The sequence below is a fragment of the Pan paniscus genome, chromosome 5 (assembly GCF_029289425.2).
Source record: "Pan paniscus chromosome 5, NHGRI_mPanPan1-v2.0_pri, whole genome shotgun sequence".
Lineage (NCBI taxonomy): Eukaryota > Metazoa > Chordata > Mammalia > Primates > Hominidae > Pan > Pan paniscus.
In genome coordinates, this window is record NC_073254.2 from 129,601,440 (window position 1) to 129,624,508 (window position 23,069).

At 38.6% G+C, this 23,069-nt stretch overlaps 1 protein-coding gene across 2 annotated transcripts in view; it reads right to left on the reverse strand.

Annotated features, from left to right (window-relative positions):
* AK9 (adenylate kinase 9) overlaps positions 1 to 23,069 on the reverse strand; it is a 199,535-nt gene that overhangs the window by 99,740 nt on the left and 76,726 nt on the right. For both annotated transcript variants that reach the window (XM_057302574.2, XM_055114038.2), the window contains exons 16-17: positions 22,013 to 22,096; positions 20,370 to 20,518 (exon numbers count right to left, since the gene is read on the reverse strand). In XM_057302574.2, coding sequence (XP_057158557.2) covers positions 20,370 to 20,518; positions 22,013 to 22,096 — 233 coding nt within the window. The remainder of the gene's footprint in view (positions 1 to 20,369; positions 20,519 to 22,012; positions 22,097 to 23,069) is intronic.

The window sequence follows — 23,069 nt, forward strand, 5'->3', positions numbered from 1 at the left end:
ACACATTCAAAAGCTAGCAGAAGGCAAGAAATAACTAAAATCAGAGCAGAACTGAAGGAAATAGAGACACAAAAAACCCTTCAAAAAATTAATGAATCCAGGAGCTGGTTTTTTGAAAGGATCAACAAAATTGATAGACCACTAGCAAGACTAATAAAGAAAAAAAGAGAGAAGAATCAAATAGACGCAATAAAAAATGATAAAGGGGATATCACCACCGATCCCACAGAAATACAAACTACCATCAGAGAATACTACAAACACCTCTACGCAAATAAACTAGAAAATCTAGAAGGGAGGTTGTATATTTCTAAGAACTTATCCATTTCCTCTAGGTTTTCCAGCTTGTATGCACAGAGATGCTGATAGTAGTCATTAGTGATCTTTCGTATTTCTGTTGCATCAGTTGTAATGACACCTTTATTATTTCTGATTTTGCTTATTTGAATGTTCTCTTTTTCACTTGATTATCTAGCTATCAATTTTGCTTATTTTTTCAAAGAACAACTTTTAATTAATTCTTTGTAATGTTTTTGGTCTCAATTTCATTTAGTTCTGCTAGCTTTTGATGTGGTTTGCTCTTGTTTTTCTAGTTCTTTGAGGTATGATGTTACATTGTTAATTTGAGATCTTTCTATCTTCTTGATGTAGGCTGTTAACACTATAAAATTGCCTCTTAGCACTGTTTTTGCTGTACGTCAAATGCTTTTGGTATGTTGTGTCTATTTTCATCTGTTTCAAAACTTTAAAAAATTTCCACCTTAATTTCATCATTGATCCAACAATCATTCAGGAGCAGATTATTTAATTTCCATGCATTTGTATGGCTTTGAGGGTGCCTTTTGTTATTGATTTCTAGTTTTATTCCACTTTGGTCCAAGAAGGTACTTTACATTATTTCAATTTTTAAAACTTTTTTGAGACTTGCCTTGTGGCCTTGCATATGGTCATTTGAGAATGTTCCATGGGCAGATGAGAAGAATGAATATTCTACAGGTGTATGGTAGAATGTTCTGTAAATGTCTGTTAGGTCCATTTGGTCTAGAGTCCAATTTAAGCCTAGAGTTTCTTTGTTGATTTTCTGCCTTAATGATCTGTCTAGTGCTGTCAGTAGAGTACTGAAGTCCCCTACTATGATTGCATTGCTGTCTTTCTCTTTTCTTAGGTCTAGTTGTATTTGTTTTATGAATCTTGGTGCTGTGGTATTCGATGCATATATATTTAGAAATGGCATTTTTCTTCTGCAATTGATCCTTTTATGATGATATAATGACCTTCTTTGTCTTTTTTAAACTATTGTTGATTTAATATCTGTTTTATCTGATGTAAGTATAGCTACTCCTATTTGCTTTTGGTTTCCATCTGTATGGAATATCTTTTTCCATCCCTTTACTTTGACTCTGTAAATGTATTTACCAGTTAGGTGGGTTTCTTGTATGCAGCACATGGTTGGATTTTTTAAAAAAAATCCATTCCATCAGCCAATATCTTTTAAGTGGAGCATTTAGCCCATTTATGTTTAATGTTAGTATTATATGTAGTATTGATAGCCTCGTCATGTTAATTATTACCTACTTGCTTTACAGTCTCGATTGTGTAACTGCATTATAAGACCTGCAAAGAGGTCTTATACTTGCAAAGAGTTTAATACTTTCATGTGTTTTTATGATGCTGAATATCACCCTTTTGCTTTTATGTTTAGAACTCCTTTGAGCATTTGTTGTAGGTACAGTCTAGTGGTGATGAATTCCCTTATTGTTCGCTTGCCTGGGAAATACTTCATTTCTCCTTCATTTATAAAACTTAGTTTAGCAGGATATAAAATTCTTGCCTGGCATTTTTTAAAACCCTTTTCCCATTTAGAAAAAAAAAATGCAGTTCACTGCCAGCACTCATTTGATTTTATATAAATGAACTCTGAGACTGAAGCAAATCTGACTGATTTTCAATGTGAAAATAAAGTATAAAAACTGGTCTTGGAGTTATTTCTAAACAGAACTAACATCAGAATCATCTGAATCATTAGAATTGTCTATTTCAGAAAAATTGGATTCATGAAATGAATCTTTTGCCAAAAACTGTTTGAGACTGATGTTAACATCACGTGTAGGAATGCTACATTTTCTAGGATTTGACATTTTCAGCAATCGAGAATTACTATATTTTGTAAATGGAAATACCACTACTAAAAACAGAATTCTGTAAATAGAATGATGTCTTTTATTTCCAAAGTTGCTATACTACAGCAAAACACAAAAATAATAATAAAAGCGAGGTATTTCATGGCAAAGTTATCTCAGGGTAAACACTGCAGCTGCAATTGCCACCAGTGAGTATTCTAGGGGCAAATAGGAAAAGGATTAAAGAAGACCGAAAATAGGACTCCAATATCTTCTGGCTCATAAGGTTTCTGATGAGAAGTCTGTTGTTAGTCTAATGGGATTTCTTTCTTTTTTTTTTTTTTTTTTGAGACGGAGTCTCGCTCTTTCACCCAGGCTGGACTGCAGTGGCACTATCTCGGCTCACTGCAAGCTCCACCTCCCGGGTTCACACCATTCTCCTGCCTCAGCCTCCTGAGTAGCTGGGACTACAGGCGCCTGCCACCTCGCCCGGCTAATTTTTTGTATTTTTAGTAGAGACGGGGTTTCACCATGTTAGCCAGGATGGTCTCGATCTCCTGACCTCGTGATCCGCCCGCCTTGGCCTTCAAAAGTGCTGGTTTTACAGGCATGAGCCACCGTGCCCAGCGGGATTTTTTTTATAAGTGATTAGATGCTTCTCTCTTTCTGATTTTAGGATTTTTTTTTCCCTTCACATTGACGTTAGATAGTCTGATGACTATATGCCTTGGTGAGGTACTTCTTGCACTATATCTTACTATAGTTTTCTGATCTTCTTATATCTGGCTGTCTAGATCTCTGACAAAATTAAGGAAGTTTTCTTAAATTATTTCCTCAAATAGGTTTTCTGCACTTTTTACTTTTTCTTCTTCTCCTCTGGAATACCTATAACTAATAGGTTGGGACACTATATATAATCCCATATTTCTGGAAGACTTTATTACTTTTCTTTCTTTATTTTTGTCTAACTGGGTTAATTCAGAAGCCCTGTCTTGCAGCTCTGAGATTGTTTCTTCTGCTTGTGCTGGGCTATTGTTAAAGATTTCAACTGTATTTTGCAATTCCTTCAATAAATTTTTCTTTCTAGAATTTAGAAAAATCTATCTCATCTTTCATATCCTAAATTGTTTTTCTGATTTCTTTGTGTAGGTTTTCAACATTCTCTTGGATCTCATTGAGTTTCTCTAAAATCTAAACCAGGAAAAGTCAAGTCCCTGAATAGACAATAATGAGTTCTGAAATTGAGGCAGTAATTAATAGCCTACCAACCAAAAAGAGCCCAGGACCAGATGGATTCACAGCTGAATTATACCAGGGGTACAAAGAGGAGCCGGTACCATTCCTTCTGAAACTATTCCAAATGACAGAAAAAGAGGGACTCCTTCCTAACTCATTTCACGAGGCCAGCATCATCCTGATACCAAAACCTGGCAGAGACGTAACAACAAAAAAAAATTTCAGGCCAATATCCCTGATGAACATCAATGCAAGAATCCTCAATAAAATACTGGCAAACCAAATCCAGCAGCACATCAAAAAACTTATCCACCACGATCAAGTCAGCTTCATCCCTGGGATGCAAGGCTGGTTCAACAAACACAAATCAATAAACATAAATCCATCACATAAACAGAACCAATGACAAAAACCACATGATTATCTTAATAGATGCAGAAAAGGCCTTCAACAAAATTCAACACCCCATCATGCTAAAAACTCTCAATAAACTAGGTATTGATGGAACATATCTCAAAATAATAAGAGCTATTTATGTCAAACCCACAGCCAATATCATACCAAATGGGCAAAAGCTGGAAGCATTCCCTCTGAAAACCAGCACAAGACAAGGATGCCCTCTCTCACCACTCCTATTCGACATAGTATTAGAAGTTCTGGCCAGGAAAATCAGGCAAGAGAAAGAAATAAATGGTATTCAAATAGGAAGAGAGGAAGCCAAAATTTCTCTCTTTGCAGATGACATGATTGTATATTTAGAAGACCCCCATCGTCTCAGCCCAAAATCTCCTTAAGCTGATAAGCAACTTCAGCAAAGTCTCAGGATACAAAATCAGTGTGCAAACATTGCAAGCATTCCTATACACCAATAATAGACAAACAGAGAGCCAAATCATGAGTGAACTCTCATTCACAATTGCTACAAAAAGAATAGAACACCTAAGAATACAACTTACAAGGGATGTGAAGGACCTCTTCAAAGAGAATTACAAAGCACTGTTCAAGGAAATAAGAGAGGACACAACAAATGGAAAAACATTCCATGCTCATGGATAGGAAGAATCAATATCATGAAAATGGCCATATTGCCCAAAGTAATTTATAGATTCAATGCTATCCTCATCAAGCTACCATTGACTTTCTTCACAGAATCAGAAAAAACTATCAAATTACACATGGAACCAAAAAAGAGCTCGTATAGCCAAGACAATCCCAAGCAATAAGAACAAAGCTGGAGGCTTCATACTTCCTGACTTCAAACTATACTACAAGATTACAGTAGCCAAAACAAAATGGTACTGGTACCAAAACAGATATATAGAACAATGCAAGAAAACAGAGGCCTCAGAAATAACACCACACATCTACAACTGATCTTTGACAAACCTGACAAAAACAAGCAATGGGGAAAGGATTCCCTGTTTAATAAACGCTGTTGGGAAAACTGGTGAGCCATATGCAGAAAACTGAAACTGGACCCCTTCCTTACACCTTATACAAAAATTAACTCAAGATGAATTAAAGACTTAAACATAAGATCTAAAACCATAAAAATTCTAGAAGAAAACCTAAGCAATACCATTCAGGACATAGGCATGCACAAAGACTTCATGACTAAAACACCAAAAGCAATTGCAACAAAAGCCAAAATTGACAAATGGGATCTAATTAAATTAAAGAGCTTCTGCACAGCAAAAGAAACCATCATCAGAGTTAACAGGCAACCTACAGAATGGGAGAAAATTTTTGCAATCTATCCATCTGACAAAGGGCTAATATCCAGAATCTACAAGACACTTAAACAAATTTATAAGACAAAAACAAACAACCCCATCAAAAAGTGGGCAAAGGATATGAACAGACACTTCTCAAAAGAAGACATTTATGCGGCCAACAAACATACGAAAAAAAGCTTGTCATTACTGGTCATTAGAGAAATGCAAATCAAAACCACAATAAGATACCATCTCACGCCAGTTAGAATGGTGATTAAAGTCAGGAAACAACAGATGCTGGAGAGGACATGGAGAAGTAGGAACACTTTTACACTGTTGGTGGGAGTGTAAATTAGTTCAACCATTGTGGAAGACAGTGTGGTGATTCCTCAGGGATCTAGAACCAGAAATACCATTTGACCCAGCAATCCCATTACTGGGTATATACCCAAAGGATTATTAATCATTTTACTATAAAGACATATGCACATGTATGTTTATTGTGGCAATATTCACAATACCCAAGACTTGGATCCAACCCAAATGCCCATCGATGATAGACTGGATAAAGAAAATGTGGCATATATACACCATGGAATACTATGCAGCCATAAAAAAGGATGAGTTCATGTCCTTTGCAGGGACATGGATGAAACTGGAAACCATCATTCTCAGCAAACTAACACAGGAACAGAAAACCAAACACTGCATGTTCTCACTCATAAGTGGGAGTTGAACTATGAGAACACATGGACACAGGGAGGGGAACATCACACACCAGGGCCTGTCATTGGGTAGGGGACTACGGGAAGGATAGCCTTAGGAGAAATACCTAATGTAGATGATGGGTTGATGGGTGCAGCAAACCACCATGGCACGTGTATACCTATGTAACAAACCTGCACATTCTGCACATGTATCCCAGAACTTAAAGTATAATTTAAAAAAAAGAAAAATAAATAAATAAAATAAAAACGAAAAAAATCTATTTCTGTTGGGTATTGCAGTTCAACCTCTGAGCCAACAGGTGGCACTTGCAGATAAGAGCTAGCTGCAGCCAATGCAGATGGGTATATGCTTTGCTTGATCTTTATCGTGAGAAGCTCTCTGTTGCCTCAGGCAATGGGCTGTCAGGTGGAAGGCAGAGTGGTCTCAGTTTCCTGCTCAGCCCTGGAGAAGAGACCAAGCTGAGTGAAGCCTAACTGGGCTGACCCACCTACATGTCTTCCAATGGCAGGCACCAGCACCAGCTCCAAGAGGGGATCTGGGCATAGTTACCAAGTACCCACAGACGTGCCAGGTCATGGAGTGGAGAAATCTGCTGCCCCAAGTTCTCTGCCTGGGAAAAGAGGGGCAGCCCAAACTCCTCATCCTCATCCTAGGGCAGCCTAAGCTCCTCATTTGGAGGACCTAGAAGAGTGGATGCTCCAAATGCCTGGAGATGTGTCCTGGCATGGAGTGGAAAGGATGCTGCTGCACCAAGATGTTTGCACCTGAAGGGAGGGGTAGCTCAGACTCCTAATTCAGGCTAGCAGGTGTGCCTAATGCCTAGAAATATGACAGGCATGAAGTGAAGAGAGTGCCACTGCAATGAAATCTGTGAACAGGAAGGGAGGGGTGGCTAAGGCTTCTAAACAAAGTGACTGGGTTTTATACCACATCTTCTTTATCCAGTCCTCCATGGATGGACACTTAGGTTGATTCCATATCATTGCTATTAATAGAGCTGCGATAAATATATGAGTGCAGGTATCTTTTTGATATAGTGATTTCTTTTCCTTTGGGTAGATACCCAGTAGTGGGATTGCTAGATCGTACTGTAGTTCTATTTTTAGTTCTTCATTCAACCTTTTTTTGAAATAAAATTTAATGGCTTTATAGTATTTTATCAAACAAATAAACCTTAATTTGTTTAATCACCCCTTACTGTTAAATATTTATGTCATTTGTAATTTTATTATGACACTGTGAAGAAAATCTATATAGAAAATCTTTATTTTACTAACATTGTGTTTTTTATTTACAACATCTGTAAATCTTTGTCCAAATATTATATATTTCTTCAGACTAGATTCCTCACATGACTTCAGGTCAAACGGAATGAAAGAGTAAACATTTTAAAGCCTTTTCATACACATTGCCACACTGCTGCCAAAAGCATCTGTATCAATTTTCATACTTCCTAACAGTGTTTGAAAGTGACTCTATCAGTACAGCCTCACTATTACCGATTGTCAAAAACTTTGCCAATTAGATGAGAAATTGTATCTCATTGTTTTAATTTTTATTGAAACAAACGTTAAAAATTTTCTTTAAAATTTTTTTGGCCGGGCGCGGTGGCTCATGCCTGTAATCCCAGCACTTTGGGAGGCCGAGGTGGGCAGATCACGAGGTCAGGAGATCGAGACTATCCCGGCTAACACGGTGAAACCCCATCTCTACTAAAAATACAAAAAAATTAGCCAGGTGTGGTGGCGGGCGCCTGTAGTCCCAGCTACTCGGGAGGCTAAGGCAGGAGAATGGCGTGAACCTGGGAGGCAGAGCTTGCAGTGAGCTGAGATGGCGCCACTGCATTCCAGCCTGTGGGACAGAGAGAGACACCGTCTCAAAAAAAAATTTTTTTTTTATTGCAACCTCAGTTCTTGCCTGCTTCGAAGAAATAATTCAACTGAGGGGCATAAGGCAGAAGAAGAGACAGAGGCAAGTTTCAGGGCAGAAGTGGAAGTTTATTAAAAAGCTTTAGAAGGGTAAGGAAAGAAAGGAAAGGAAAGAAAAAAAGGAAAGTACAACTTGGAAGAGGGCCAAGTGGGCAACTTGAGAAACCCAGTGCCTAAACATTTTCAGTGAACCATTTGTATTTCTTCTTTGATAAAATCTGCTTACATCCCTTGCTTGCTTTTTGATCAGATATTAGATTCTCTACAGCTTTCTAAGAAATTAATGTTATATTTATTACAGATACTTTCCCCAGCTTGTCCTTTGCCTTAAATTTTTGACTTGTGTAATTTATATATATATTTTAAATTATACTTTACGTTCTAGGGTACATGTGCACAACGAGCAGGTTTGTTACATATGTATACATGTGCCATGTTGGTGTGCTGCACCCATTAACTCGTCATTTACATTAGGTATATCTCCTAACGCTATGCCTCCCCGCTCCCTCGATCCCACAACAGGCCCCGGTGTGTGATGTTCCCCTTCCTGTGTTCAAGTGTTCTCATTGTTCAATTCCCACCTATGAGTGAGAATATGCGGTGTTTGGTTTTTTGTCCCTGCAATAGTTTGCTAAGAATGATGGTTTCCAGCTTCATCCATGTCCCTACAAAGGACACGAACTCATCATTTTTTATGGCTGCATAGTATTCCATGGTGTATATGTGCCACATTTTCTTAATCCAGTCTATCATTGTTGGACATTTGGGTTGGTTCCAAGTCTTTGCTATCGTGAATAGTGCCGCAATAAATCTACGTGTGCATGTGTCTTTATAGCAGCATGATTTATAATCCTCTGGGTATACACCCAGTAATGGGATGGCTAGGTCAAATGGTATTTCTAGTTCTAGATCCCTGAGGAATCGCCACATTGTCTTCCACAATGGTTGAACTAGTTTACAGTCCCACCAACAGTGTAAAAGCATTCCTATTTCTCCACATCCTCTCCAGCACCTGTTGTTTCCTGACTTTTTAATGATCACCATTCTAACTGGTGTGAGATGGTATCTCATTGTGGTTTTGATTTGCATTTCTCTGATGGCCAGTGATGATGAGCAGTTTTTCATGTGTCTGTTGGCTGCAGAAATGTCTTCGTTTGAGAAGTGTCTGTTCATATCCTTCGCCCACTTGTTGATGGGGTTGTTTGTTTTTTTCTTGTAAATTTGTTTGAGTTCTTTGTAGATTCTGGATATTAGCCCTTTGTCAGATGGGTAGATTGCAAAAATTTTCTCCCATTCTGTAGGTTGCCTGTTCACTCTGATGGTAGTTTCTTTTGCTGTGCAGAAGCTCTTTAGTTTAATTAGATTCCATTAGTCAATTTTGGCTTTTGTTGCCATTGCTTTTGGTGTTTTAGACATGAAGTCCTTGCCTATTCCTATGTCCTGAATGTTATTGCCTAGGTTTTCTTCTAGAGTTTTTATGGTTTTAGGTCTAACATTTAAGTCTTTAATCCATCTTGAATTAATTTTTGTATAAGGTGTAAGGAAGGGATCCAGTTTCAGCTTTCTATGTATGGCTAGCCAGTTTTCCCAGTGCCATTTGTTGAATAGGGAATCCTTTCCCCATTGCTTGTTTTTCTCAGGTTTGTCAAAGATCAGATAGTTGTAGATGTGTGGTATTATTTCTGAGGGCTCTGTTCTGTTCCATTGGTCTATATATCTGTTTGGGTACCAGCACCATGCTGTTTTGGTTACTGTAGCCTTGTAGTATAGTTTGAAGTCAGGTAGCATGGTGCCTCCAGCTTTGCTCCTTTGGCTTAGGATTGACTTGGCAATGCAGGCTCTTTTTTGGTTCCATATGAACTTTAAAGTAGTTTTTTCCAATTATGTGAAGAAAGTCATTGGTAGCTTGATGGGGATGGCATTGAATCTATAAATTACCTTCGGCAGTATGGCCATTTTCACAATATTGATTCTTCCTATCCATGAGCATGGAATGTTCTTCCATTTGTTTGTATCCTCTTTTATTTCCTTGAGCAGTGGTTTGTAGTTCTCCTTGAAGAGGTCCTTCACGTACCTTGTAAGTTGGATTCCTAGGTATTTTATTCTCTTTGAAGCAATTGTGAATGGGAGTTCACTCATGATTTGGTTCTCTGTTTGTCTGTTATTGGTGTATAAGAATGCTTGTGATTTTTTGCACATTGATTTTGTATCCTGGAGACTTTGCTGAAGTTGTTTATCAGCTTAAGGAGATTTTGGGCTGAGACGATGGGGTTTTCTAGATATACAATCATGTCATCCACAAACAGGGACAATTTGATTTCCTCTTTTCCTAATTGAATACCCTTTATTTCTTTCTCCTGCCTGATTGCCCTGGCCAGAACTTCCAACACTATGTTGAATAGGAGTGGTGAGAGAGGGCATCCCTGTCTTGTGCCAGTTTTCAAAGGGAATGCTTCCAGTTTTTGCCCATTCAGTATTATATTGGCTGTGGGTTTGTCATAAATAGCTCTTATTATTTTGAGATACGTCCCATCAATACCTAATTTATTGAGAGTTTTTAGCATGAAGGGCTGCTGAATTTTCTTGAAGGCCTTTTCTGCATCTATTGAGATAATCATGTGGTTTTTGTCTTTGGTTCTGTTTATATGCTGGATCATGCTTATTGATTTGCGTATATTGAACCAGCGTTGCATCCCAGGGATGAAGCCCACTTGATCATGGTGGATAAGCTTTTTGATGCGCTGTTGGATTTGGTTTACCAGTATTTTATTGAGGATTTTTGCATCGATGTTCATCAAGGTTATTGGTCTACAATTCTCTTTTTTTGTTGTGTCTGTGGCAGGCTTTGGTATCAGGATGATGCTGGCCTCATAAAATGACTTAGGGAGGATTCCCTCTTTTTCTATTGTTTGGATTAGTTTCAGAAGGAATGGTACCAGCTCCTCCTTGTACCTCTGGTAGAATTCGGCTGTGAATCTGTCTGGTCCTGGACTTTTTTTAGTTGGTAAGCTATTAAATATTGCCTCAATTTCAGAGCCTGTTATTGGTCTATTCGGGGATTCAAGTTCTTCCTGGTTTAGTCTTGGGAGGATGTATGTGTCCATGAATTTATCCATTTCTTCTAAATTTTCTAGTTTATTTGCGTAGAGGTGTTTATAGTATTCTATGATGGTGCTTTGTATTTCCGTGGGATCAGTGGTGATATCCCCTTTATCATTTTTTATTGTGTCTATTTGATGCTTCTCTCTTTTCTTCTTTATTAGTCTTGCTAGCAGTCTATCAATTTTGTTGATCTTTTCAAAAAACCAGCTCCTGGATTCACTGATTTTTTGAAGGGTTTTTTGTGTCTCTATCTCCTTCAGTTCTGCTCTGATCTTTGTTATTTCTTGCCTTCTGCTAGCTTTTGAATTTGTTTGCTCTTGTTTCTCTAGTTCTTTTAAATGTGATGTTAGGGTGTCAATTTTAGATCTTGCCTGCTTTCTCTTGTGGGCATTTAGTGCTATAAATTTCCCTCTACACACTGCTTTAAATGTATCCCAGAGATTCTGGTATGTTGTGTCTTTGTTCTTGTTGGTTTCAAAGGACATCTTTATTTCTGCTTTCATTTCGTTATGTACCCAGTAGTCATTCAGGAGCAGGTTGTTGAGTTTCGATGTAGTTGAGCAGTTTTGAGTGAATTTCTTAGTCCTGAGTTCTAGTTTGATTGTACTGTGGTCTGAGAGACAGTTTGTTATATTTCTGTTCTTTTACATTTGTTGAGGAGTGCTTTACTACTTCCAACTATGTGGTCAATTTTGGAATAAGTGTGGTGTAGTGCTGAGAAGAGTGTATATTCTGTTGATTTGGGGTGGAGAGTTCTGTAGATGTCTATTAGGTCTGCTTGGTGCAGAGCTGAGTTCAATTCCTGGATATTCTTGTTAACTTTCTGTCTCATTGATCTGTCTAATGTTGACAGTGGGGTGTTAAAGTCTCTCATTATTATTGTGTGGGAGTCTAAGTCTCTTTGTAGGTCTCTAAGGACTTGCTTTATGAATCTGGGTGCTCCTGTATTGGGTGCATATATGTTTAGGATAGTTAGCTCTTCTTGTTGAATTGATCCCTTTACCATTATGTAATGACCTTCTTTGTCTCTTTTGATCTTTGTTGGTTTCAAATCTATTTTATCAGAGACTAGGATTGCAACCCCTGCCTTTTTTTGCTTTCCAATTGCTTTGTAGATCTTCCTCCATCCCTTTATTTTAAGCTTATGTGTGTCTCTGCACGTGAGATGGGTCTCCTGAATACAGCACACTGATGGGTCTTGACTCTTTATCCAATTTGCCAGTCTGTGTCTTTTAATTGGAGCATTTAGCCCATTTACATTTAAGGTTAATATTGTTATGTGTGAATGTGATCCTGTCATTATGATATTAGCTGGTTAATTTGCTCATTAGTTGATAGTTTCTTCCTAACATCAATGGTCTTTACAATTTGGCATGTTTTTGCAGTGGCTGGTACTGGTTGTTCCTTTCCATGTTTAGTGCTTCCTTCAGGAGCTCTTGTAGGGCAGGCCTGGTGGTGACAAAATCTCTCAGCATTTGCTTGTCTGTAAAGGATTTTATTTCTCCTTCAGTTATGAAGCTTAGTTTGGCTGGATACGAAATTCTGGGTTGAAAATTCTTTTCTTTAAGAATGTTGAATATTGGCCCCCACTCTCTTCTGGCTTGTAGAGTTTCTGCCGAGAGATCCGCTGTTAGTCTGGTGGGCTTCCCTTTGTGGGTAACCCGACCTTTCTCTCTGGCTGCCCTTAACATTTTTTCCTTCATTTCAACTTTGGTGAATCTGACAATTATGTGTCTTGGAGTTGCTCTTCTCAAGTAGTATCTTTGTGGCGTTCTCTGTATTTCCTGAATTTGAATGTTGGCCTGCCTCGCTAGGTTGGGGAAATTCTCCTGGATAATATCCTGCAGTGTTTTCCAACTTGGTTCCATTCTCCCTGTCACTTTCAGGTACACCAATCAGACGTAGATTTGGTCTTTTCACATAGTCCCATATTTCTTGGAGGCTTTGTTCATTTCTTTTTATTCTTTTTTCTCTAAACTTATCTTCTCACTTCATTTCATTCATTTGATCTTTAATCACTGATACCCTTTCTTCCAGTTGATCGAATTGGCTACTGAAGCTTGTGCATTCGTCACGTAGTTCTCGTGCCATGGTTTTCAGCTCCATCAGGTCCTTTAAGGACTTCTCTGCATTGGTTATTCTAGTTAGCCATTCGTCTAATCTTTTTTCAAGGTTTTTAGCTTCTTTGCGATGGGTTCGAACTTCCTCCTTTAGCTCAGAGAAGTCTGATTATCTGAAGCCCTCTTCTCTCCGCTCATCAAGGTCATTCTCTGTCCAGCTTTGTTCCGTTGCTGGCAAGGAGCTGCATCCCTTTGGAGGGGGAGAGGCACTCTGATTTTTAGAATTTTCAGTTTTTCTGCTCTGTTTTTTCCCCATCTTTGTGGTTTTATCTACCTTTGGTCTTTGATGATGGTGACGTACAGATGAGGTTTTGGTGTGGATGTCCTTTCTGTTTGTTAGTTTTCCTTCTAACAGTCAGGATCCTCAGCTGCAGGTCTGTTGGAGATTGCTGGAGGTCCACTCCAGACCCTGTTTGCCTAGGTATCAGCAGCAGAGGCTGCAGTACAGCGAATATTGCTGAATGGGAAATGTTGCTGCCTGATTGTTCCTCTGGAAGCTTTGTCTCAGAGGGGTACCTGGCCGTGTGAGGTGTCAGTCTGCCCCTACTGGGGGGTGCCTCCCAGTTAGGCTACTTGGGGGTCAGGGACCCACTTGAGGAGGCAGTCTGTCCTTTCTGAGATCTGAAACTGTGCTGGGAGAACCACTACTCTCTTCAAAGCTGTCAGACAGGGACATTTAAGTCTGCAGAGGTTTCTGCTGCCTTTTGTTTGGCTATGCCCTGCCCCCAGAGGTGGAGTCTACAGAGGCAGGCAGGCCTCCTTGAGCTGTGGTGGGATCCACCCAGTTCGAGCTTCCTGGTTGCTTTGTTTACCTACTCAAGCCTCAGCGATGGCAGGCGCCCCTCCCCCGGACTCACTGGCGCATTGCAGTTCGATCTCAGACTGCTGTGCTAGCAATGAGTGAGGCTCTCTGGGCGTGGGACCCTCCGAGCCATGCGCGGGATATAATTTCCTGGTGTGCCATTTGCTAACACCATTGGAAAAGCGCAGTATTAGGGTGGGAGTGACCCGATTTTCCAGGTGCCTTCTGTCACAGCTTTGCTTGGCTAGGAAAGGGAATTCCCTGACCCCTTTTGCTTCCCAGGTGAGGTGATGCCTCACCGTGCTTCAGCTCATGCTCGGTGCGCTGCCCCCACTGTCCTGCACCCACTGTCCGACAAGCCCCAGTGAGATGAACCCAGTACCTCAGTTGGAAATGCAGAAATAACCCATCCTCTGCGTCACTCACGCTGGGAGCTGTAGACTGGAGCTGTTCCTATTTGGCCATCTTGGAACCGCCGTGTAAATTTTTTTATAGAGAGTTGGTCATTATTAAGTGGTCTATTGAGATTTTCCCTTACAAGTTCTTCCATTGCATTTGTGTCTGGAATCCTTGACCATTCCAAATTATTTCAATGTTAATACACTTTCTACTAGTTTAAATAAAATACCATTTTTACGTTTAACTATTTAATATATATGGAATTTATTTTTATTTTGATAGAAAGTGAGAATCTAAATAGTTTCTTCCCAACAGTTAATCTTATCAACACCGTTAAATAATTCTTTCCTTTTGGATTGTGATGTAACCTTTGGCATATACTAAATTTTTATCCATACTGAAGTTTGTTTCTGTACCCTCTTTGTAGTTCTGTTGCTTCTGGCATGTTTATCAGGCCTATATACCATTTTAGCATTACAACATATTTTACTAGTTAGTAGATTAAGTCTCCCTCTATCATACCTCTTTGTTGAACTGTTCTAGTCTCAATTATTGGTTCTTCCAGAGAAACTTTAGAGTGATGCTGTCAGTTTTAAAAAATTTGATATTTTTATTAGAACTGTATCAAATCTATAAATTAACTGAGAAAGATACCTTAATAAGATTTTGGCTTTACATTTAAGAATTTATGTCTCTATTTATTGATATCTGCTTTTGTTCACATTAAAAGTTTAATAATTTTATTGATGTAGATCCTTCATCTTTATTTCAAACTTAGTTACATTACATTTATGTTCTTGTCACATGTGGATTGTTCAAATTCTTTTGGCTACCTTATTTCTAAATGAAATTATTAGCTCATTGTTTTTTAGATTATTTTCTTGGATACTTTAAAAGTAAATAGTATCAACTGAAATAATGATTATGTTTCTCCTCTATTCTAATAATTATTCCTGTTATTATGTTTCAAGGCATTGTATAAAGCTAAAATTTCTATAAATCATTAAGAATGGGAGTGACAGCAGTTGGGCATGGTGGCAAGTAGTCCCAGCTTCTTGAGAGGCTGAGGTGGGAGGATCACTTGAGCCCAGGAGTTTGAGAACAGTCTGGGCAACATAGCAAGGCCCTGTCTCCTAAAAAAATAAATGAGTGTGATAGGAATATCATTGTCTTATTTCTGACTTTAAGGTTATGTGGTCTGCAGCCTGAAGCCAAACTCATTTGTCATGTTAATAAGGTATTCTGCTATCCTTAATGTGACAAGATAATTTATTGAGTTATTCATTTGAGTTTTTTCTTGCTATTTTTTTTTCATCCCCACTCTGAGAAGGGAGCCAGGATCTCCAAGCTCCTTTTTTGGAGAAGTTTGTGTGGCAGAGCTGAATGCATTAGATGTCTTTCTGATTTCAATTTATCCCACATGATTCTGATGCAAATGGATAAAGAGCAAATACTGAGCAATTTTGGAGTAAGAAAGAGAGAAATGAAACATGATGGGCATCTCCCATTGCTTCAGGAAAAGAGGTGGCTTGAAAGGAGAGGTGCTACTGTTGTTGAAGTAGCCCAAGTTGCTCAAGTTCAGGAACATTCAAAGCTGAGGTGAGGAAAGGTTTGAGGGATGAGGACTTGGGTACCTGAGGATGCAAGTTTTGGATGAATCGGCCACACAGCTTTATTTTGGGAATATATTGAGGTGATTCCTTAGTTGGGATAACTGTGGGGAGAAGGTGAAAACCTTCCCCAGGATTTCATATTCCAAAGAATTCCAGAGTATGTGGCCAGGCAGAGGGGTGAGAAGGCTCTGAGGCTGGGGGACTGTGCCTGTTGGGAGAGTGGTGAGGACAAGGGCCCCTGAGAAGCCTTTACATGTGGTCTATGTCCAGTCTGGTGTCACCAGAGAGAATCATGGAAATCAAACTCTCAAGAGTTTGATCAAATAAAATTAAAGTGGCACTTCCTTTTGACAAAAATGGTATAACATTTTTATACATTACTCATTCTTCTATCCTCCTGTGATTTAAACTTAAAATATTTACTTTTTCTGCATTTAAACATACTATTTCTGGATTCCCTTACTCTATACTATTGTATGTTTACTTTATATTTTATCACTTGTGAATAGATAGATAGATAGATAGATAGATAGATAGATAGATAGACAGATAGATAGATAGGAGACCGAGACTGGGGGAAGCAGAGGAAATAGGACATGACCCAGAGAGATGTAGGAGGCACAGAAAGACATAACGACAGTGCCAAGTACATGGTGCGAAGTACACAGAAATGAACAAGAATAGATAGGTACAGATGTTAGAGGGAAACCATGTAGACAGAGAAGCAGAGCAAATCATGTTAATGACACAGAAGGGTGCAGAGATAAAAGAACAGGCTATGGTTAGATGTGCAGTTGGATAACAGGTCACGAGCTTCCACGGCAAAACACAGAGTGGCAGGTTTGACACAAAAGGCCCATCTCCCTAGAGGTTGCTACTGTTTTTCTGTTAGGTACTGGGCAAGTACCTTTCATATAGCCAGTGTAACAGCTTCACTCAACAAAACTGCTCAGAGCAGAAGCAGAAAACACAGCTGCTGTAGAGTAAGGTCCCATGTCCCTCTGCCTCTGCTTCCCTTGGGTGCTCCGTAGCCGGTCAAGGCAGAGAACAGGGAGAAGTGCGAATGGTTTGGTATGAACAAAATAATTTCTGTGCATTCTCCATGGCAAGGGAGTGACTCTTCTCTTCCTTTGGTAGAAACAATATCTATCATTATTTCTATATTTTTAAGGCTTTAAAATACTGTTAAACTATAATTCTAAAAAATTATTTAAAAAATGCTTAACTGATCCATTTGCAAGTAAAATATAACCTATTTGCTTTCCCTGGACTGGATCATACATTAGGTCCAAGTGCATCAATCATATCCATTCTATACATGGGCTGTGAGCCTCAGACAAAAAGCAATTTAATGGGAGGCACAGTTTTTAAAATGGGATAAAAAATGGTTGCAGCAACAATTAGAAAATAAAATAAAACCCTAATATCATTCATAGAAGCATCAAAATACATCAAATACCTAAAAATAAAAAATAAACCTAATGAGAGACATTGAAGAGCTTTACCTTGAAAATTACAGAACAATTCTGGGAAAAATTAATGAAGACCTAAATTAATTACAGTCAGTCTTCTGTATCCATGGGCTCTGCACCTGTGCATTCAACCAACCATGGATATAAAATATTTGGAAAAAAAAAAGGATGGTCATGTCTGTACTAAACATGTGCAGATTTGTTTTTCTTGTCATTATTCCCTAAACAATATAGTGTAAACAACTATTTACATACCATTTACATTGTATTAGGCATTATAAGTAATCTAAAAATGATTTAAAGTATATGGAAGGATGTGCATAGGTTATATGCAAATGCCATGCCATTTTATACAAGGAACTTGAACATTCATGGATTCTGGTATCTGTGAGGGTCATGGAAATAATCCATTGAGGATATCCACTGAGGGTACTGAGGGATGGCTGTACAAATATTTTATGTTCATGGATTATAAGACTCAATATTGTAACCAAATTTATCTAATAGATACAATGCAACCCGATCAAAATCCCAGCAGAGGTGTGTGTGTGTGTGTGTGTGTGTGTGTGTGTGAAAATTGAGTAGCTCATTCTAAAATTTATGTGGAAGTAAAAAGGACATATAATAGCTAAGATAATCTTAAAGAAGTAAGCAGAAGAAAACATAACGTATGATACAGAGAAGGATGCAATGACAGGAGAAATAGGGTGTTGAAGGATTCACCCTCTCAGATGTCATGATTTATTATAAAGCTACAGCAGGGCCAGGCATGGTGGATCATGCCCGTAATCCCAGCACTTTGGGAGGCCAAGGCAGATAGATCACTTGAGGTCAGGAGTTCTAGGCCACATTGGCCAACATGGTGAAATTCCGTCTTTACTAAAAAAATACAAAAAATTAGCCAGGCATGGTGGCATACACCTGCAGTCCCAGGTACTCGGGAGTCTGAGGCAAGAGAATTGCTTGAACCCATGAGATGGAGGTTGCAGTGAGCTGAGATCGCACCACTGCACTCCAGCCTGGGTGACAGAGCGAGACTCTGGCTCAAAAAAAAAAAAAAAAAAAACCTACAGTCGTTAAGACATGTGGCTCTGGCACAGACAAACAAACAGACTAATGGAACAGAACGAAGAGTCTATAAAGGGACTACACATATATGGCCACTTGATATATGATAGTGGAGAAAGGATGGTCTTTTCAATAAGTGGTGTTACAGCAACTAGCTATCTATCTTGAAAAAAAAATAAAACTTGACCACATTGTGGTCAATGATTAGTGATGTTAAGTACCTTTTTATATGTATATTGGCCATTTGAATATTGTTTTTGATACACAAAAATTAGTTTCAAATGGACCTTAGATCCAAATATGAAAGATAAAGCTAGGTTTCCAGAAGAAAACCTAGGAGAATATCTTCCTGATTTTGGGTAGGCAAATATTTCTGAAACGGAACATGAAAAGCACTAACTACTATGAAAGGAAAAATTAATAAATTTGATTTCATTAAAATTAACTCCTATTATTCAAGACAGAAGATATTTGTAAAGATAATTGCAAAATATTCAACAAAGAGCTCATACTCAGAATACATAAACAAAACATGAATCAAAAAAGAAACAATCCAATTTAAAAAATAAAAACAAAACCCCCAAAACCCCAAAACAACATGGGCATATGACTTGTACAGGCCCATCTCAAAGGAGCATATCTCTAGCTGTTTATGAAAAATAGTTCTTCTAATCATAAAGATCATAGAACTGATGACAGGTAAAACTGTCTCCTGCACAGGTCTCTGGTCTTTTGAGAAATGACAACCTGATATGAGCTTGGGTGTTAAAATCTCATACGATTTAAACTACAGTCCCAGAGCTACAGTTTACCATCTAATACTATATATATTCCTATATCAGAAGTGTAGGATTCCTTGTAGATTTATATCCTCCAGAATAAACTCTGAAGAGAATGGAGAAAAATTTCACTCAAGGGCAAATATGGAAATTCCACAGTCCCAAACATGTCCCTCACTTGCAGATCTCCTCTGGGATGATTTCTCTTACCTCCCAGGCAGAGATGATGGCTCTGACCTTCATGGAATTCCTACACCTCATACACATCTATCTGCCACTAGCACATGATAACTCAGTTATTGGTTTACATGTCAGTTCCGTCTTCCCCACCTGACGGATAGCTCCTTAAAGGAAAGGGCTGTGTTTAATTCATCTTCAGATTCCTGGTATCTAACACGGTATAGGGCAGATAGTAGGTACTCATAATATTTCTGAAGGACTAAACGGATGATAGAACAACCTGAAGATAGGTATGCAGAAAACTTTGAAAAGTTTGTATGGGAAGCCCAAAGGGAGCCATGAGAACCCCAGAGTCAGAGAGGCTGGTAGAGCCGGGGACTTGAGGAAACCACCCAATGTGTTACAAAGAGGTTCCATACTCTAACATCCTACATATTTTTTTCACATAGTCATTTTAAGTTAAATCACAGAGATATACAGAAGTTCATCGAGGGCCTAAAAGATTAGTTCTGCATTTGACTTTTGCTCTGAATATTTACTTAAGATCTTTGTACAAAACAGACCCATATGAATATCCTGTTCTTTATAAACAAACAGTAGGCCTTCTGATCTGCCATTGATAGATAGCATTTGAGGATTTTTTCCCCTTTAGACTGGAACAGCACGTGTGTGTCCTCTCATCTCCCCTATGAACCCATGTTCAAGTTGGTTGGATGAAATTAATTAACCAGGGGTCAAAATTTGTCTTGGCTTATAACTAATTAGTTCGTAGATGAAACATATAACTTTGGTACCTAGTACCAATATGCATCATCTTTTAACTAACTGAACTGAATCAAAGACAATAAAATTTAATGAAGAATTAATTTCAAAGCATAAAGTTATATTACATAATTTTGTTTGTAATTGAAAATTTACCAAAGAGCATCAGTAGTTGTTCACTGGGGTACTTCGCACTTAACAATGCTGACTACAAAATGTACATGAATTTGAAGGCTACAAATTTCAACACCATAAGACTCTAAAATAATTATACACATACTAGATTAACATTTTCTCAGTAATAGTTAAGTCACTGATAAGAATTACCCAGCTAGATTTTTTACCTCTCCAAGGACTTCCTGTAAGATTTCAGCGTGTTTTTCATATGGCTGTTCAAAGTTTATATCCTGTGACATTTTTATAGTCTCTTCAATCATGGTTACAACCTCTGGATGATCTGCAGTTACCTCTTCTATCAAGTCTTCTGTTGGGGCTAAAGTAAAATAAGCTGATAAATTAATGCCATTAATAATTTTAGTGGACAATACTACTTGCAATAAAACATGATTGATAATATCTGACCCAAGAAAGTATTATTTTCATGTCACCGCAGCACATGTTGGAAGGAGGGAGAAATAAGACTCTGGAGAGGAAATGTTAGGTCAGGAATCACAGCACCGCAAACTCTCAGAGAAGTGACTTAAAGCCAGTACAGCAGAATGAAAGTGAAAGAGGCAAGAAGAAAGTCATGTCTGGCAGGAGTCAAAACCAGGGAAGAAATGTAGGGGCCAGAGGATTCCAGGAATCAAGTGAAAGCATAAGCATCCAGGGAATGAGTCAAAAAACAAGATGAATACTTCCAGTTACTAGCATGAGACTACAAGGGACAGTGAGGGGACAAGAGGTAGGCAAGTTGGAGGGGATGGAGAAAAGGTGGCATAGCCTGGTGTTTCAAGTGTTACACTTGATTCTTGTCCTTTTTGGTGTGAAGTGTGTCCTTGCATGGCTGAGTTGGCTCTCAGGCTGCATCACAATGTAAATGTTTGTTCATCTGCTACTCTAATGAGATAGGAGTTTGGCAGTTTCACCTGACTCCTTGAATTCTGCATTTGCAGTCAAGCTTCTGAGCCTCTGCCTCAGGGCTCCATCTGTCAGGGTGTCTAGCTGGAGCCAGACTGATCCCAACCCAGAAAAATCCCAAAGGGTCTTCAAAAGCAGTTGCCTGCTGCCCTCCCTGCCTGAAAGTGTTCTCAGGGATCAAAAGACTCACAGTTCCTGGAAAGCCAGAGCAGAATAGTCAAGAACCCATGATCTTACTGTGCCCATGGGAGCGGGTGCATAGTGAAGCAGAAACAGCCAGGCAAAGATGTGAAATGTGCTAGAAGCCGCTAATTGTCCACCCAATATCCATTCGCCTCTTCCTTCATACAGCAACCCTGATTTTGTCAAGGCTAGCAGTGTGCCCCACTGAAAAACTATATCTCTCAACTTCCTTATAGCTTGGACAGCCAACAAGAGGCAAGCAGAGTTTGTGTGTGTGTGTGCACGTTTGTGTGTGTGCACTCGCATGCACATGTGCTCCTCACACTTGGCTGACTCAGCTAAGTGCCAGTTTTTGTCCTTTCCTTTCCTTTTCCTTTCCCTTTCCAGTGTTCCTGCTAGGTACACTGATGTGATGGCTGGAGCTCCAGTAGCCATCTTGTGGCCTATTATAGTAGCTGTGTGCCAGGGCTGGCAGAGCAGAAAGATAGATTGCCTGTCTTCCCAACATTCTTTTTCACCAAAACAACATATCAAGTATTAGTTTTTCAATGTTCTTGCATGTCCAACATAATAGAGTAGCCATTAAAATAGAGTACTTGGGTATTAATCATGCTTTTATTTTTTTTAAAAAATCACACATTTCTTCTTCTGAATTCTGAGGGAACTACTTGTGTTTTTTAGAACCACAATCTAAAAGAATCAAATTATACAAATATTAATTTACCTGTATCTGAATACAACTTTACATCTTGACTAGCATCTTGAGAATGCCTTTTAAATGGGGATGTTTCACCAGTTTCTTTTCCATCTGTGAATAAAACATTGTGAATGCCTAAAGAACGGTATTAAAAAAATGTAGGTGATTCCCAAGGAAGATTGTAATATAAGCCTAGGGAACCAGGACTCACATTCCCAATTTTTAATTAAAATAACAACCCTAACATTTAAATGGGTAAATATATCTAGCAGCAGATAATGAACATAATAACAAAACCAGGAGTAATTTCAGTTTATTATAATGCCAATGGATCTAAATAGAAAAAAACAATCAACAGTGCCCTTCCTGAGGCAACTAACACCCTCTTGACTCCTAGAGGTCAATGCTGTGCTTACCTCAGAGACACAGGGCAGAAGAATGCCTTCTTACCCATGGATACTGGCAATATTGGCATCCTTCCAGCAGTGGATAGAGGTACTGCTGCCTGCTTCCAACCTGGACTGCCTCCCCCAAAGATGGAGCAGACAGTCTTGGGGCAGGGCTTTCTTTGTGGATTGGAGTTGGGAACTCCACAGCAGCAAAGATGAGGCTGTCAGCTGCCATCTGATGGTCAAAAATTTAATGTATAGGGGGTGGGGTCGTTCTGTGAAGGCTGTGTGTGTTAAGGGAGGAGGAGTGCCATACGTGAGTTTCTGACAGTGCCCTTTTCAATTCTTACTAGGCTTTAAATAAACAGCAGGCAAGCACATCTGTCTGAATTAGTAGGAGAAACTAAACAAAAAATCAGCTCTACATTATTTAACAAAATAAATGATAGATGCACTTTAAAACTGAATAAAAAACCACAATATAAGTTTATATATATAAACTTACACAAATATATATTTATATAAAAATTTATACAAATACATATAAATTTATGTATATAAAGCTATTATTTATATGTGTCCTTTCAATTATTTATATATAAAAATGTCTTCCTCTCATTTATGTAATTATATATTATATATTATTAATTGAACGTTTATAGAATTTGATATAATCAATCAATCCTCTCAGTCAG